Here is a 17,590-nt window from a genome sequence, read left to right on the forward strand (position 1 = left end):
AGGGGGCATAAGAAGAGGAGAGGAAACAAGAGAGGGACGCAGGTGTCCAGCAAAGGGGAAGCAGTCCAAACAGGCCGGCTGACTTGCTGATGATGATTTGATGTGGCTCTGTCCTCAGGCTTGGGGACAAAAGCCTCTTGAGGAACTGGCTCTTGTCATGGTTCTGGCTCAGTGCTGGTAGGCAAGTCCACTGGATACCACAACATAGCCCTGGAAGACCAAAAAGAAAATTACAGGCAAACTCGGAGGTTTATGGGGGACCCCTGACTGTTGATTTTACTACCTAAAATCAACCTGCTTTTAGGTAGTATTCTCATCAGGAGAGGCCATAACCTCACTGGCTCTCAGTCTCTTACTCTGTCACTTCAGTAGCAGCACAAACCTCATAAGGCTATGAAGGAATGCAACGAGAGCTCTCAAGAGTCAGGCCAGCCACCTCCTGTAGCCAAGCAGGAACCCCAGTGGAGCAATAAAGACACCAGCCCACCCACAAGACTTTTGACCCAAAATTTATCCTGTCTACAAGAAATACAGGCTCAGGGGATAGCATTGAAGGAATGGCCAACCAATAACCAGCCCAACTTGAGACCCATCCCATGGGCAACACCAGTCCCTGGCACGATTAATGATACTCTGTTATGCTTGCAAACAGGAGCAAATTGTCCTCTAAGAGACTCCACCCAGCAGCTGACTCAGACACATACTGACACCCACAACCAAACAATGGATAGAGGTTGGAGACTCTTATGGAAGAATAGGAGGAAGGATTGCAGGCTCTGGAGGGGATAGGAACTCTACAGGAAGACCAACAGAGTCAACTAACCGGGACCCTTAGGGCTCTCGGAGTCTGACCCACCAACCAGAGAATATCCATGGGCTAGACCTAGGCCTCCCTGCACATGTGTAGCAGATGTACAGCTGCTACATGGTCGTCATGTGGGTCCCAAACAGGGCCTATCCCAAAAGCTGTTGCCTGTATGTGGGATATGTTCTACTAGCTGGGCTGCCTTGTCTGGCCTCTGTGGGAGAAGAAGCACCTAGCCTAGCAGAGATTTGAAGTGCCAGGGTTGGGGGAGGGGGGGATAGCTAGGGGGGCCCAACTGCTCAGAGGAGAAGGAGAGGGGAGGGGAAAGGAGTGTGGGAGGAGTGACTGGGAAGGGAGCAGTGAGCAGGATGTAAAGTGAATAAGCAAAAAAATAAAATTAAATTAAAAAGAGCCAGGCCAGCATGAGACCAACACATGCTCCACATTCCAGGCTTGGCCGTGCCACTGCCATTTCCTGACTAGGAATCACTGGGCTACTTCTCCCTAACAGAGACGGCACCCCTGCACCTCTCATACTTTCCCCGCTGCACTGCTGAAATGAACACTCCTAAGGGCCGCTCTCCATTCCTACATCGTCACCCTATCCATCCAACCATTCATTTAGCAAACTTCAACTGAGTCTCTACCACACACTAAACCCTACGGTAGACACCAAGGAGTCATTAAAAAACAAATGAGACCCAGCTCTCATCCACAGGAGCTCAAAGTCAAGGGTCAGTGGTCCTGTGTGGCAACCATTAACCTCTTGTGGCTAACAACTTTTTTTTTAATGAGGATAAGGGAGAAGAGGCCTTGGACTAGCCTCAATCTCTCTGGTAGCCAAGGGTGACTTGAATTTCTAATCCTTTTGCCTCCATCTCCCAAGTTCTAGGACTGCAGGCATGTACCACCATAGCCAGCTAAGTATTTGAAAAATTAAAATTCGTGTCTTCACTTGCAGAGTCCCAATGCAACAGGCCCATGTGCCAAGTGACAGTTTTGGACAATGCTGATTCCAGTCGCTACAGAAAATTCCATCGTATTGGGCTGTTGTGGGACGCATTTTGTGATGATACCCATCAACAGTTCTGACCCCTCTGTGGTGAACTGTCCCTCCTTTATCCTTTTTTTTTTCATGTCTAAGTGTATGTGGTGTATGCATTCATTGCATACATTCACATTCACATCTGTGGAGGCTGGGGATAGACATCTGATGTCTTCCTCCTTGCTCTCTGCCTTATTTGTCAGAGCAGGGCTTCTCAATGAGCCTGGAGCTCACATGTGAGTTTAGCCAGCTCACCCTAGAGACCCCCTATCTCTGCTTCCTGGGTGATGGGTTTTCAGATGAACTACCAGACCTGACCAGTGTGAATACTGGGACTCTAGAGTATTCATATTTGCACAGCAAGTCCTTATCTACTGAGCCATCTCCTCAGACCCTGTCTATCCATCTCCATCAGAATATTAAGACCACCATTCTTAAGGAGCTAGGGTAAGCATTCCCCCTGGCCAGACATGGACGGGTACCACTTTGGATCTGGATTCTGTTTCCTTTTCTGTGCTCAGCCTGTTTAGGGAATTTTCTCTGAGTTCCCTGAGTGAGACAGAAAGAGATCATAAGATGTCATGCTGGCTGTGTCAGGACGAATTTTATGCTGGGCCTATGATTCCAGATCCAGGGACAATAATCACAGAAGGTTCAGGAAGTTACCTAGTTCACCCATCCAGCTACAGAGTTGCCTGCCAAGCTGTAAGGAAGCTCTCTACTATTTACCTTAGACACAAGCCCATCTTGGGACATAGGAACAAGAACCATTGAAGACCTAAAACCTCTGGTGTGAGGTGTGATGAGGCACAAAGAGCCCCTCCCAGCAGAGTCTCTCAAGTCCTAACTCCTCCATCTCAATACAGTTAAGGTTTGGTGTGTGATCTTGAAAGATGAGGGGTGAGCTCCCAGAGGGTTGACCCTTCCTCCCCTGTAAAGAGGCTCCCTGGCCACTCAAAGGCCCTTACCTCATGGACCAAGACCTCAGAGTGGACATAATGGAGATTGTGCACCCTGGGGAGGACAACCCCCATGCCCAGGAGAGCTGCAGAGAGACAGAAGTGTCCAAGTTAGTCACAGGAAAAGTTCCACCTGCAGCCAGCCCTTGCTGGCAGCTTGGGAACACTATGGGGTCAAGAGTGGGATACAGAACTATCCTTATCCTATGGAGGGGAGACTGAAGTGGGATCGGGAGCTCTGTGAAGACCATGTATAGGCTACACAAATATGTACCAAGAGGCAAAGGCAGTTGGACCCCAAAGACCACTGCCTTAAACGTTGAGCCTGGAAGGGCTTGGGGACATGGACAGGCACAGAGGGTGTGGACTCAAGGGGGCACCAGAGGGGTCAAGCAGTAGAGAGCAGGACTCACCATTGAGATGATCCAGCAGGGGTTTCTGGAATACGGTGCTTATGAGTGGGAGTACTTGATCCATCTGCAGCCACGGCCAAGGGTTAGGTGGGGGTGGGGGGAGCAGCAATTGAAGACCAAGAAAATGCAGTTAAACATAGAGATGGACACACATCAGGGAAAGGAGGGAGGGTGTACCTCCCACATCAGCTGAGTCCCCAATCAAACCCCCAACTAGATCAGCCTTGGGGATCAAGCAGCCCAGGGAGAGCTCTAGACCTCATATTAGTGTTACCATCAGTAGGGCTGCCCAACAGACTGCCTGATGACAGATGGAAGTTATGATGGCAAACTGACACCTGGTAGCGGACTTGGGTATACTAACTCACATCCCATGGATGCATGGGGACAGAAGAACATGTGCACGGTGGCAGGAACCTGATCATGTGACATGATGAAGGTCTAGCCAGTGCCAACTGTTCCACTGACCAATGAGCTCTGGCTCAGGGCAGAGCTGAGTCAATCCCCTGCCCACAGGCATAGAGACAGGCAAGGAGGTGGGGACAGATGGAGACCAGGTAAGTCCCTGTCCCCAGAATTCCCAGGGAAGTCCAGTTATGGCAGCACTGGGGTATGTGTCATTCTTGGGCTTCCACATCCATTCCCAAGGCCTCAGGCAGCCCAGTGTTCCACTCACATCAACAGAGCCCACATTGGAGGTGGCCACAGAGAGCTGGAATCCCCTGGAAGAAAAGCAGGGTCAGGCTCAGGGAGGGTCAAGTCAGGGAGGGCCAGCTTCCTCTGAGGCTCTCCTCACTAAGTCTGAGAGCATGCTGAGACTGCTGGGTCAGAAGGCCCACTCACCCCAGCAGAGATGTGCTCCCCCGAAGCTTCGCCTTGGACACAGAGAGCTGAAGGTCCAGGTTCACCATCTGTACATTGTCGTGAGGAGAGCAAAAGAGAAGGAACGTCATGGAGCCGCCCACCCCTCCCCCTCTGGGGCAAATCATGTGTTTATGGAGTTCACTGAGACCTGCACTTTACAAGCAACATCAGTGTAAAGATAACATGTGGGGGACCTTCCCTGGGATCCTTCCAGAAGTAACGAGAGACGGGAGCTTTCCAAAAAGTGGAGGCTGACACAAAGGCAGAGGGTGATGGGGACCTTCTTACACAGGCTGGCCCAGGAAGGCTGCTCTGAGCAAGGCTTCAACACTTAAGCTAAGAACTGAAAACGAAGCAGCAGCAACCAGGTCAAAAGCAAAGGGAGAGAGGTCCCCGGGCAGAGGGTTCCTCATGTGCCAAGGTCCTGGGGCAGAATGTCTTGGCAAGTTCAGGAGATAGATGTGGATAAAACAAAGCAAACGAAGAGAGCTCAGAAGCCTGTGAGGTTGAGGTCTCAAGAAGCTACACCCTAACCCGACCAGCCCCACCTAGCCGTCACTCACCACATCCAGGGAGAAAAGGAACTGCAAGGCTAAGTTCGAGGGTGCAGCAAAGACCTCCACAAAGGGCTGCAGCTGGAGAGTGGAGTTGCTGGTGTGGAGAGTGACCACGGGTGTGGCACCCAGCTGCACCTTGAGTACCAGTGGCACAGGCTCAGGGAACAGGTGAGCCACCTGGGATATCAAAGGGGCAGAGGGTAGCATGGGTTCCTGCTTCTCAGTCTTCCATGTTGGCCGTGAAGAAGCTATCACCCTCTAGCCGCAACGAAGCTCGGAGGTGACTCCAGCCCAGGCCTGGGCCAGACTTAAGCTTCTCAGAGGAGATGCCTAAGCTGCCGCTTGGTTTGATTTCAAGGCAAGAGCTTGCTATACACCCAGGCTGGCTTTGAGCCAGTGATCTTCCCGATCCCAGGTTCTGCCATTACAGGTGTGTGCCACTGACTCTGAGCTAGATCTTACAGGCAGGGAGGGAACAGGAAAAGAGAACTGGCTCAGTAGACTATAGGCAGACGCAGAGAGGACGGAGTCTAGCTGACTGAGATGGGCAGAGGAGAGAGGGTTAAATGGCAGGTGCTGACACCACCACCACTACCACCACTACCTCCTCCTCCCCACCGCTCAAGCATCATAGGCTCAGGGTAGGTGGAGCCCATGAAATCCCCACTCCTATTGCTGAGGCTCTGGTCTACAAGGAGCAGAAACATCACCTACCTCAGGGACGAGCTGGCCCAGCACAGAGGTGTTCAGAGGATTGTTCTTCGAATTCTGAAATCAGGCCACATCATGGCAGGGTTTGAGGCAGTTTCACAGTCAAGGCCACCTCTTGGCCTCATGGGTAGGGTTCCTCACCCATGAGTTCCTTCCAACAGCCATCCTGTAGCCCCCACTCTTACTGCCCACTCCCCATGATTCTACATCTACAGCATGACCCCAGAATAGGCTACAGGGCGCCCTTCTACAAGACCAGGGTGGCAGACCCAGCCCTTACCAGCTGCCCTGTGATTTCCAGGTTGAGAGAGCCAGCCTTCTGAAGCATCAGGAGGGCACAGTCAAACAGGTGCTGGGAGAGCCCCACAGTTGCCATGGCTCCTGCATCACCCAAAGGCCATGGCAACACAAAGGGGTGAGCACCATGCATAGGCAGGAGAATGGGCTTGCCAAGAAGGGAGAGAATGGCCTGGATAGAGGCAGGAGCATACATGCAGGACATCAGGAACCAAGGGCCTGTAACAGACCCAGGGCTCCAGGGCACCTGCCTGACAGTAAAGGCTACAGTCCCACCTGGAGTACCAGCCACCTTCCTCCCTTCACCCTCTACCTTCCTGGGACCCTCCTAGGACACCAACGATGCCAGCAGCAGGCTGACCAGGAGATACTTACTCCGATATCTAGGGATATATAGTCACTGGTGATGGTGGGCATGTTGGTTATGGAGTAGCGGATCTGGGACTCAGGGCCCACAGGACTGAGGCCTTCATGAAAACAAAAAAGCATTGAGCACCAGTCCCTCACTAAGCCAGCAAGTTACTGACAACTTTTCCACCTATTGATTGGTTCACACAATTCTAACAGGTATGTTTGCTAACGTTCCAAATGAGTGAAAGACCGCTGAGCCCGAAATACAGAGGGCAAAGGCTCAATCCAGGCAGGAGTAACATCGAATGGGGGCAAGAAGGGGACACAGGAAAAAAGGAGAGTTCAGCCAGACAAGTAGCTTCCATGGCCTCTTTTTCCATCAACACAGAGCTCACCAAAGTTACTACACACACACACACACACACGTGCACACACAGTTTGGCCAGCTCATTCTTGCCCCAGACTACATACACAAGTCAGTCTGCTCCTGAAACTTAGGTCTCTTCATATAATCACATGTCTCCTTTCAGGAACTAAAATGTCAGAGCAAGGAATTACAGATCTAACTTCATACAGAGCTTCAGGGATGCAGAGAGCAGGAGCTTGGGGTGTAAGTGTCCTCTCAGGTCAGAGTCTTCTGCCTGGGAAACTTGCAAAGGTCGGCAGCACAAGCCCAGAGATGGCTTCAGGCACGGCAGGCCAGAGGTCCTCTAACTGAGAGCCTAGGTCAAGCCAGAGAGCCACCCTCAAAGCCCTGGAGGGCCCAGGGGTTTTTCATCATTTTATTTTTTATATGTATAAATGGCTTTGCCTGCTCGTATGTCGGTGTGCCTCGAGCCTGTGGAGGCCAGAAAAAGATGTTGTGTTTAATTCCCTAGAATGGAAGTAACAGTTGTACATGTGTGTTCCGTGTGGGCACTGGGAATCAAACCTAGGTCCTCTAGATCTGTCAGTCCTCCTAACTGCTGAGCTAGCCCACTAGCCCAGAGGCCCAAGTTTTCAGGGATATAGTTATGTGTATGGATATGCATATATATTTTAATATCTATTCATATATATGTATATGCCCATTATAAAATATCAATTATGGGTATGTATTATGTGCTTTGTATAGTTTTGTTATACTTAGGCATGTGATAAGATATTTAATATTTATTTTATATGAAAATATATATGTACTAAAGCATACAAAGACATATTGATAAATATGTAAGTATATATCTCCATTCAGCTTCTTGTCTCACCTAGATTTAATTTTATTTTCTCTAATATTTTGAAGTTTTTTATTGTGATAGCAACATAGTATGGTTCCCTTCCTTGTCTATAAGTGGGTCTCACAGTTTGGAGGCAAAGTGGAAGGAGCAACAAGAAGGGATTTGGAGACTAGTAGACTGTCCTGTAATTGTCAACACTCAAAGAACTGGACACCACAAAGATCAAATTACCACAGTTTTTAAAAAATGAATAGAATATTAAAGTCATATTGATATTTACAAAATGGAAAAATATAGCCCAGGAGCCCAGGTGTGCTTCTTTTTCAATATTTTCTTACACTACAGTAAAAGACATCTTTGTTACACAGCCTTCTAGAAACACGTGACTGACTAGCTGATACACCCCTCTGAGCTGTGCTTTGTTTTTTGTTGTTGTGGTGGTGGTGGTTGCTGTTGTTTCTGGTTGGTTGGGTTTGGTTTGGTTTGGTTTGGTTTGGTTTGGTTTGGTTTGGTTTTTGGTTTTTGGTTTTTGGTTTTTGGTTTTTGGTTTTTGGTTTTTGGTTTTTTAAGACAGTTTCTTTGTGCAGCCCTGGCTGTCCTGGAACTAGCTCTGTAGACCAGGCTGGCCTTGAACTCACAGAGATCCATCTGCCTCATCTCCCGAACCCTAGGATTAAAGGCATGCACCTCCACCTCCAAGCTAAGCTGTGCTTTTTAATAGAATGTATATATTTGAGGTGATGGATATATTAATGAGCTTGCTTTAACTACTCCATATTACATCTACAAATTAGGGCATCACTGTATATACTGTAAACGCATATAATCCCACATCACCAATTTACAATACACATCTTTTCAATACAATAAAGAACTCACAGCTTCTCCCACTGTTCACTCCAGGTATGCAAGCCTCACTTCGTCATCCTCCAGGGCTGGCCCCTTAGAACCCCTTTGTTAGATGTTTTTAACTCACCAAAGACAAAGGCAAGAGCTGGTCTTTAGAATAAACACAAACACAGGGCAGCCTGCTGAAGAAGAGGAAGAGCACACCCTTGCCTATTAAGCCTGTCAGACCCCAGGCCCTGAACACAAGCTGCTTCATAAGGCCAACACGTGTGAGCACTGGGAACTCTCAGCCCTAATTTCTGGGTGGAACGGTGTGGCTCGCAGAGATGAGTGACTTCCCTAAGGTCTCGCAGCATGGGAACCGTGTGACTAAGTTCCAATGTGTGCCCTTTAAGTCCAGTCCAGTTGCCTCAGCTTCTTGCCGCCTCCCATTTAAGGCAATGTGGAGGTTAGGTGGAAAGGAGAAGTCAAGGAGATAAGATGACTTGAAAGTGGGCAGAGTAATGGATGGATGTGTGAGAAGGGAACAGCAGCCTGGACTCGTCACCTCAGAGGACATAGTTCTAAGCCATGCTTTCCTATCATAACCCGGGCAGATGACAGCAGAGCCTATCTATCTACTAAAGAACCTGTTGCAGGTACAGTTAGGTCCTGCCCTGTGTCCCTGGACTCTGGATCCTCTGACCATCCCCAACCTTCACACTGTCCCTGCTTGTATCAACTGAGCATCCTTGCGGCAGCTCAGACTGACAAAGTGAGTCACTGTGTCATGGGAAGGACACCAGAGTCAGGGAAAAGCTGGTGGGCCTCAAACAGATGAAGCTCTGAAATAGCTAATGAGGAAGGTGATAATGCCCTTGGCAAGCCTTGGCTGCATGGGTTCTATGAAGGAAAAGATTGTACAGGGTTTGAAGCAAATAAGAGGTCCCTGGGTCCGCATGTGATGCTTTCTGCTACTAGGCCTCAATTACTGGTGCCTGTGCTTAGGAAGATGGTACAGTCCTGCTCTCTAACCTTCAGATCCTACCACAGCTTGTCTAGGAAGCCATACAGATACTTCCCAATGTCCTCAAACAGTAGCACAGGTCAGTGTGAGCACAGTGAGGAACACTGGGATGGATCTGTGACTGTTGGAGTTTGTGGATAAACACTCGGCTCTTTGCACACCAAGGCATTTCCATCCAGTTTCAAAAAGTATCCCAGTGAGAGACTGGCCCGGCTTTCACACAGTTCAGCTCATCAGTAGCAACAACAGCTTCTCCTTCTCCTTCTCCTTCTTCTTCTTTCCTCTTCCTCTTCTTCTTTCTCCTCCTCCTCCTTCTTCTCCTTCATCCTTCCTTCTTTCTTCTCCTTCTCCTTCTTCTTCTTTCCTCTTCCTCTTCCTCTTCTTCTTTCTCCTCCTCCTCCTTCTTCTCCTTCATCCTTCCTTCTTTCTCCTCCTTTTCCTTGTTCTTCCTCTTTCTTTTCCCTTCCTCCTCCCCATCTCCTTCTTTCATTGTCAAGGCTCAGAACTCAGAACTAACAATCATACAGTCCCCACGGGGATGGGCACGTATGTGTCTTTTTAAAGAGATCTGTAGACCAAGCATCCAAGTATCCAAGTAAAAGGCATACATCCTCATACCTACACCCCACATCGTGATAGCCAAGGCAAGCCTTAGGCCCAAAACTCCAGTACACACCAGAGAGAGGCGGGGGGGGGGGGGAAACACAGAGAGAGAGAACAGAGAGAGAGAGAGAGAGAGAGAGAGAACACACAGAGAGAGAGAGAGAGAGAGGCTTGTCACCTCACCAGCCATTCTGCAATGGTGCAGGAAGGTTCCCCCCCCCAACTCTGAGGACCTGTCCCCAAAAACACTGAGGCTCTGACAGTGGAAACGGCTCTAGATCCTGATAGTCAACGGGGCTTAGTTTCTCCAACAGTAACGCTCATTGATTAGCTGTTTGGTTTTATTTTATTTTTGGCACTTGGTAGATTCTAGAATCACAGAGTTGGTTCTGGCATGTGGAGGTTGCCAAATTCTGTGAACAGCCATGTGTTTTTGGAGAGTCCTTACCATGGGCCTCCTTTCTCTTAGATTAATTGAAAAGAGAGCACTACTTAGAATCAGAAGCCAGCAATGAAGACAACACCATCTCCAGGCACAGGGAGGCATCTTTGAAGGTTCTTAGGGCCCAATGGCCCAACCCCTTCCCTGGGCTCCAGGTCTTACCGATTAAAGTGCCCAAGTGAACATTGAGATCCTGGACCAGGCCATAGACATGCAAGCACAGCTGTGGCAAAAGAAAAGAAGCTGTGGTGAGGGTCATTTAGAGGTGTGGGTGAGGAACAGCAGGGCTGCAGGTCCTTGTCATCGCCCCTCAGAGGCCTCCCAGGCTGCAGGACCAAGCCTGGGGTCCCTTCCTTTTCCTCCTTGAAGTGACTGGCTTTCCACCCCTCTTAGGGTGCTGAGGAAGTGAGAGAAGCTGCCGACAGCTGGAGAGGAGCAGGCCAGGGTGCTCATAGCCTGTGAATACTGCCATTACCTCTGGGGTGGAAATGGCACACACTAGGTAGATATGACTTCTGCTGCTGCCCCTTATGGTTGGGCTGAGGGAGGCTAGGGAAGAAGAGTCTACTCTGGCAGTGGGGCTCAGGGCTCAGGAATCGTCTCTCACCAAGTTAGCTGCATGCGATGATCAGACCTACAATTTCAACCATGGCAACAGACTAGGCTCTGCAGTTCCCACTTCTAAATTCCTCTCACACATCAGTACTCTCACCCAGGGCTGGCCTGTCCATTACACATCCTGAGGGGAGGGAGCTGAGGTCACCGTCACATACTTGGATACATGCATGTACGAGCATGCACACGTGTACACTTACATGCATTGGAGCACATGCACACAGATGCACATCAAGATACAATGCCCACCGGGCAGTGGTGGTGCACGCCTTTAATCCCAGCACTTGGGAGGCAGAGGCAGGTGGATTTCTGAGTTCAAGGCCAGCCTGGTCTACAAAGTGAGTTCCAGGACAGCCAGGGCTATACAGAGAAACCCTGTCACAAAACAACAACAACAACAAAACAAAAAAAAACAAAAAAAAAAATACAATGCCCCTCCCCCAGGGCCTGAAGCCCCACCGCTCATGCCTTAGGCCTTCCAAGCTAAGCCATGTACCAGAAGCCCCTTACCTTGTTGTTTAGATCAGCTTTGATGTGCTCCTGCACCCGGTCGAGCAGTTCCTGGGAAGTACTGTGGAAGTGACACAGAAAGTGTCTGAGTTCCCTGGGCATGTATCTTGGCTGAACCATACAGACAACTGGGGCAGAAGTCTCTGTCCTCAGTCAGCAGTCCAGAGATGCCCATCTGAGATCATGCCATGCTCCAGGCAGTGTTAGAACAGTGGTTCCCTCTCCCACAGCAAAGGAGCATGAGTCTCAGAGAATGGAATCCTTCCTCTCAAGGGTTGGAAGCAGCCAAAACAGTGATAACTGAGGCCAGGCTCGGGGGAGACAGAAGACAGAGATTGGACCCTGAAAAAGCTCTTTGTGGCCATGTCCTCAGCCAGCTGGCTCCCGGGCTGCTCAGGTGGGTAGGAGTAGAGAACAGAGCTGGGGTCCCAGGTCTCCTTGTCGCTTTGGCTTCAGTGCCTGGGATGCTTTGAAGAGCACCTGCTTAGCATTGGACCTCAGTTTCCCCTCTAAACAAAGCACAGGTATATGCTGGTGTTTCTCAACAATGGCCCAGAGGAACCCGTGGCTCTTTTGGTTTGCTCTCAACCACAGCCTCTTCACTCTTAGAGGAAAAGCTATCTCTGTGTGTTTATATGACCTGGTTCCCTTCTGCAGCCAGGAGGGACTCAGCATGGGTGGGATTCTGTGCATTCGCTGCTCTCTGGGGAAAAGGTCAAGCTTTGTGGGACTGATGCAGCTCTTTCAGGGCTTCCCAGTGCTTGAACACCATAGAGTGGGAGACGCTAAGGAAAGAGCAGGAATGGTGGTGGGTGGGAAGAGGGATCCAAGCAATGGGATGGTGAGTCCATCTGCCTTGAATCACCTGTACTTTGAACCTCCACTTACTTCCTGTTGCATGGGACCCTAGCACACCCCTGGTCAGACAATGTGGAGCTCATGGAGATGACTTCTGTGAAGGTCCGAGAGTGGCATCCACAAAACAGCTGGAGGTGGGAGCTGCTGTTAGCCTAAGATGCTGACTTGATCAGCCACCTGCCACAGAGAGCTTGGCTGGTCCTACCCCACCTCCCAAGCCTGTACTTTCCACCTCTGCAGGGAGGTGTGGCCTGTAAGGGCCCCAACAGCCAGGCCGAGTGGTTTCATATCATCCCAAAGACAAGTGGAGACTGCCTAGTGTGCACTGGTAGCTGATACAGGGAAGTGACCAAGATGTAGGCATCAGGCAAGCCCCTGGTCCTCTCTGAGTTTCACTGGGCTAAATCATGAAACAGGTATGATGACAGAATCTCCTTGGTCCTTTGTTGTCATTGGATAAAGGGTTGAGTAAGAAACACAAGTAACAGCCGGGCGTGGTGGCGCACGCCTTTAATCCCAGCACTCGGGAGACAGAGGCAGGCGGATTTCTGAGTTCGAGGCCAGCCTGGTCTACAAAGTGAGTTCCAGGACAGCCAAGGCTACACAGAGAAACCCTGTCTCGAAAAAACCAAAAAAAAAAAAAAAAAAAAAAAAGAAAGAAAGAAAGAAAGAAAGAAACACAAGTAACAGTGCCACAGGCTTGGTACCAGGAATGCCTGAGACCCTGTGCTCCCACAAACCTACCTGTTACTGCTATCCAGCATGCCGGCTGGACTGAAGATGGAAGAGCAGGCAGGGACGCTGAGCACAAGGGTCCCAATAGAGTCCCGGGCCACATGTACATCAGCCAGCAAGTCTACAGGCAGCACCAGCTCCATGGGCTCTGGGACACTGCAGGAAGACAGACCTGAGCCCATCCCAGTGTATAGAGACTGCAGAGATCCTCCAGCCTGGGTCACCCCTCCAGAGCCCCCCACTCAGAGTCACAGCACAGACATGGGTATGACTCGGGCTTCCTGTGACTCCTGTGACAGGACTCTGGGCCAGACACTGACCAGGGTGAGCCTCAGCTCTTCCTTCTGTGAAATGGACAGGAAACTGGTGGTACCTGCTTCATAGCACTGTGCTAAACTCTCCAAAATCTCATTTTGTGAGAACACCAGCTCTGTGCCCAGCCACAGAGAGCACCCCTAACATATCTAAGCACTGGGAGGTACATGTTACAGTATCACGGGGTACTCATACCATCACAATGACACGGGGCACTCATACCATTACAGGGCCAGGGAGCATTCGTTACATCACAGCACTGAGGAGCACTCATCGTCAAAGCACTGAGGAGCAGCTTAACCTCACAGTGCTTGGGCAAAACAATAAAGACAAAGGATTCCTTGAAATGTCAATGCATGACATCGCATTAAATGCAGTTACACAGAAGCTGCCTGAAACAGAGAAATGATGCCACCCCTAACATAATTTGTGGAGCACCTCTTCTGTACTTGGCACTGTGGAAGAGGCCGAACACCATAATTAAAGCACCAAATCAATTCGGTGAAACCCTCACAGTCGCCTACAAGATTCATCTCAAGTCAGATAAAGAAACAGGAGACATCTCCACCAGCTGCACAGGACTAAGGCAGGACCAAGGTCTCCAGGGTTCTCTCCTGTCTCACTCCCCCAGAGGGTGACAAGGGCCATGAAGATACCGTTAGCCCCCTCCCCTTGCTCTTCCCTGGGAGAGACCCTGAAACTCCTGCCCCTTCCCCACCTCCCCGAAAAAGAGATTCACTCACCGAAAGACTTTGATGGTGAAATTGGCTGCGGCTGATAAACGTACCCCAAAACCAGCAATGAACTTCAAGTAGAAGAAGGGCACGTGGACATCCAGAATCTGAACCCTGTGGGGTTGGAACCCGAGGGACAAGGGAACTCCCATTAAGCACAGAACCAACTCCTGGGAGGCTCCCCTGAGCCAACCCCACATGCTGATGCTATAAAGAAGGGCTTCCTGATGAGCGGACCATTGCAAGAGGAAGGTGAAAAGCTCTCAAGCACAGGAGGCATGCGAGACGCCCAGCTGATACAAAGGCAGAGGGGCCTGGCCTCAGGCAGGACACAGGGAGATGATCAGATGTACTTCTATCAATTCTGACTATATCCCTGTAAGCATGAAATCCAGGAGAGAGATGCTGAGGTCCCTGCAACTCAGAAATTCCCAGAGTATTCTAGCCTTAGATTCTAGTATCACCTTTGGCCCTCACCAACAGAAAACACCCTCCCTTCCAAGCTTCTGGGAACTCCCAGTGAGTCCCAGAGACTTCCTTTTTGTGTAAGTGAAAGTCATTTTCTCCCTGCCCAGCAGTTGGAAGGGGTAGAGTTAAGATGATTCAGATATCAGAATATGGCCCCACTTTCAAACGCCTCATTTTAGCCTGGAGTGATATGGATCCAAGACCGTTTCACTACACAGCCCAACTCTAAGCCTACTGCATCTAGCCACAGCCTTCCTGGATAGTGAGGATCCTCGGGCAACTCCTTGGTGGTTGTGTCCCTATCCAGTGCATTATTAAGGCCCTGGCCATTAACATACTAAAACGGCACTCCAGCCCTATCTGAGGAGTCTCAAACCGCTGGTTCCAAGCTCCTGGTGTGTTGACCTATGCTCTGTTCTGGTGTCTTTGACTATAGATGACAAGTTGGACACAGTATGTCAGGCCCTTGATCCCCAAGTTTCAGGGACAGGAAGATTGCAAGTTAAAGGGTAGCCTCAGCTACATAGCAAGACCCTGTCGCAAACAAAACAGGAGGAAAAAAAGAGAAAATTGTAGTTGACGGGTAGGTGAATAGATAGATTTGTTGGTAATAAGATAGACAGATTGAGCCCTTGCAATAGCCAGTTTGTATCCCCATAAGGATAGGCACAGTGGCCATTGTGTTTGAGTTTGGGATGTCTCCACCCCTTTGGGTCTTTATGCATTAAGGGGTTGAGGATAGAGCTGGGATTGTCATTGTGTTTAAATTTGGGGACAAGCATTTGGGAGAAGAGGTTGATACTCAGATCAGTGGACCCCAGGGCCACAGTCTGAGCCCCTGGGAGAAGAAACTTAGGAACTAATCCAGGGTTACCAGGTGACCCCATTTGCCAAGTCTTCTTACACCTTCACACCTGATGACAGGCCCTTCTGAGCTGGAGAGGTTTACTCACCCGTAGACCCATGGGCTCATCTGATAGTCCAGACCACTGCCAGCTGAGGCTCTCCAGTAAAGCTCATTTAAGATCCCCCTCCGGGTGAGCCAACGCACCACTCGCTTGGCCAGCCAAACATTCCAGCCAGCAGCTGGAGCACTCTCTCTCTCTCTGGAGGATGGGAGCACTCACCTGGTAGACTGAAGCACCTCCCCACTTGGATCCATGAAATCAGAGATAGTGACCTGCAGGGCCCGCTGGAGAGGGGCTTTCCCAATGTCCGACACTGTGGGGTCAGGGCAGGGTGAGGTCAAGTTCCTGGATCCACCAAGCATGAAGATCCCACTACCTATCACCTATCCTGCCCTTCTGGTGGAGCATGCAGGTACCAGATGAGACAAGCTTGGAGTGGCCCACAGGGAGAAGGGCTGCACCAGGCTAGCCCATGCAATGTGCCCGATTCATCATGCCCTCCCTCCCACCCCTCCTCCACCCGTTCCTCCAATACAGTAAAATCCTCAGCCCTCTTGCAAGGCTTAATCTGAGTGATACAGAAGGAAGCATGAGACGAAGCCACGAGGCTAGAACTTGACTCAGACTCATTAGCGTAATGAAAACTCCTTTTCCCATCTGAGCCTCCGTTTCTCCAAGCAGAGAGGAGAAGGGTCATGGCCTCCATGCTCATGATGCGCACCCCAGCCTGGCTGAGCTGAGACTCACACCTGGGCTGTGGACTCCATTCACAGTGCTCCCTGGCACAGGGCCTAAACTCTGGGGCTTGCAGGGTAATGTGGGGAGGAATCCTTGGGAAACCACCCATCCAGGCTTAGAAGCGCTGCGGGCTGCATAGGTTTCTTGCCAGGTTTCCACCCATTGAGAACAAACACGGGCGGATGAGCCAGGGAGGCTTCGGGACAAAGGAGCCCTGCACAGAACAAGCAGAGGGCAGGGCAGATACCCCAAGAGGCCATCCTCAGATCCAGGTCCCAGGCATCCATTGCTGCCATGTGTGGATCATACTGTCATGGATCACTGATCACTTTCCTTGTCTGTCCATCTGCCCGGATGCAAGGTCCCAGAGAGCTGTGCCCTAGGACAAGCTGCTGGCTCTCGGCTTTGTGCTCTGGCCATTACAGTCCCTTCTCTGGTCTGGATGGAGTCCCTCACATTCTAATCAACTCGAGTCTGATCTTTGTGCAAGCATCTCCAGATCCCACTATGATGGAGCCCCGAAAGTTTCCTGAGAGGCAGCTGGTGGGAAATAAAGATTTCTGTGATGGGATATTTGGCCTTTGTGACTTTGTCCTTTCCTGTGGGCCTCAGTTTCCTCAATGTGCCTTTTCCCATGGGAGAGGGTAGGACTTGAAAGCACCTAGAAGAAAAGCCACAGGGGAGAGACCTGTGTCCCCCAACCCCCAAGGGGGTGGGTCCCGCTGAGATCCAACTTCAGAATGTCCCTAACTTACTGCCCTTGACATGCCTCTCCTCGGTCCATGTGTGAGCACAGATACCACACAAGCTCATGCGTGCACTTGAGGTACACACCACACCTATACATGCACATTCAGGCACACACCACAGGCACATAGCCTCCCCAGCACTCAAATCACATCCCCCTGACACTCCAAACTCACAAGAACTCACAGTTATAAAGTCAGCCACTCAAGTTAGCTGATCTAGGTCCAGGGACAGGCATATTTCTATAATACTAGCAATCAGGGAGGCTGGGGCAGGAGGAATGAGAGTTCAAGGCTAGCCTAAGGGAGACTGTCTCAGTTTTGCTTTGTTTTTTTAATGTTTAAAAATAAGTCTTGATTTTTTGAGGGGGTTGTTTTGTTTTGTTTTGTTGTTTTTAAGCATATGCCCACACAAGACACAAGCTCACAACTGTGTGTTAACATTTGCACTTTCATACTACTGATCACCACAGACTCCCTAATTAGCTACCGGGCAGCAGGACACAGTGACACTTACAAACCCAGGTTCTCCCTGGTACACCTGTAATACTAGCATCACAAGGGCTAGGATTCTGCTCAGTGTTGGAGCACTTTCCCAGCATGCACCAGGCTCTGGGTCCCATGCCAAGCGGCACAACAATTAAAAACGCACATTCCTCTGAGATGCTTGTATTCGTTCAGACCTGGCTCTCACCAGCACACGGGGTGGCAAGTTGGCAGGTCTCTTACCATAATCCAATGCTGCCTTGTTGAGTCGGACCACAATGACAGGCAAGGAGACAATGACTACAGTCTGAAGCAGCAGCAACAACAGCAGAAGCAGGCCTAGACTGCATGCCCTAGCCAT

The 17,590-nt window shown here is 50.2% G+C and overlaps 1 protein-coding gene across 1 annotated transcript; it reads right to left on the bottom strand.

Moving 5' to 3' along the window:
• Bpifb2 (BPI fold containing family B member 2) lies at positions 1 to 17,590 on the bottom strand. Its single transcript, XM_021154912.2, has 15 exons — positions 17,473 to 17,590; positions 15,479 to 15,572; positions 13,893 to 13,997; positions 12,844 to 12,990; positions 11,242 to 11,302; positions 10,279 to 10,339; positions 6,027 to 6,118; positions 5,635 to 5,823; positions 5,358 to 5,411; positions 4,650 to 4,820; positions 4,066 to 4,133; positions 3,899 to 3,944; positions 3,223 to 3,286; positions 2,819 to 2,895; positions 1 to 210 (listed from the first exon to the last, which is right to left on the bottom strand). The coding sequence occupies exons 1-15, from the start codon at positions 17,588 to 17,590 to the stop codon at positions 169 to 171; spliced, it is 1,389 nt and encodes a 462-aa protein (XP_021010571.1). The 3' UTR covers positions 1 to 168.

This window comes from Mus caroli, unplaced genomic scaffold (genome assembly GCF_978045245.1).
Source record: "Mus caroli unplaced genomic scaffold, Mus_caroli_1 scaffold_2, whole genome shotgun sequence".
NCBI lineage: Eukaryota > Metazoa > Chordata > Mammalia > Rodentia > Muridae > Mus > Mus caroli.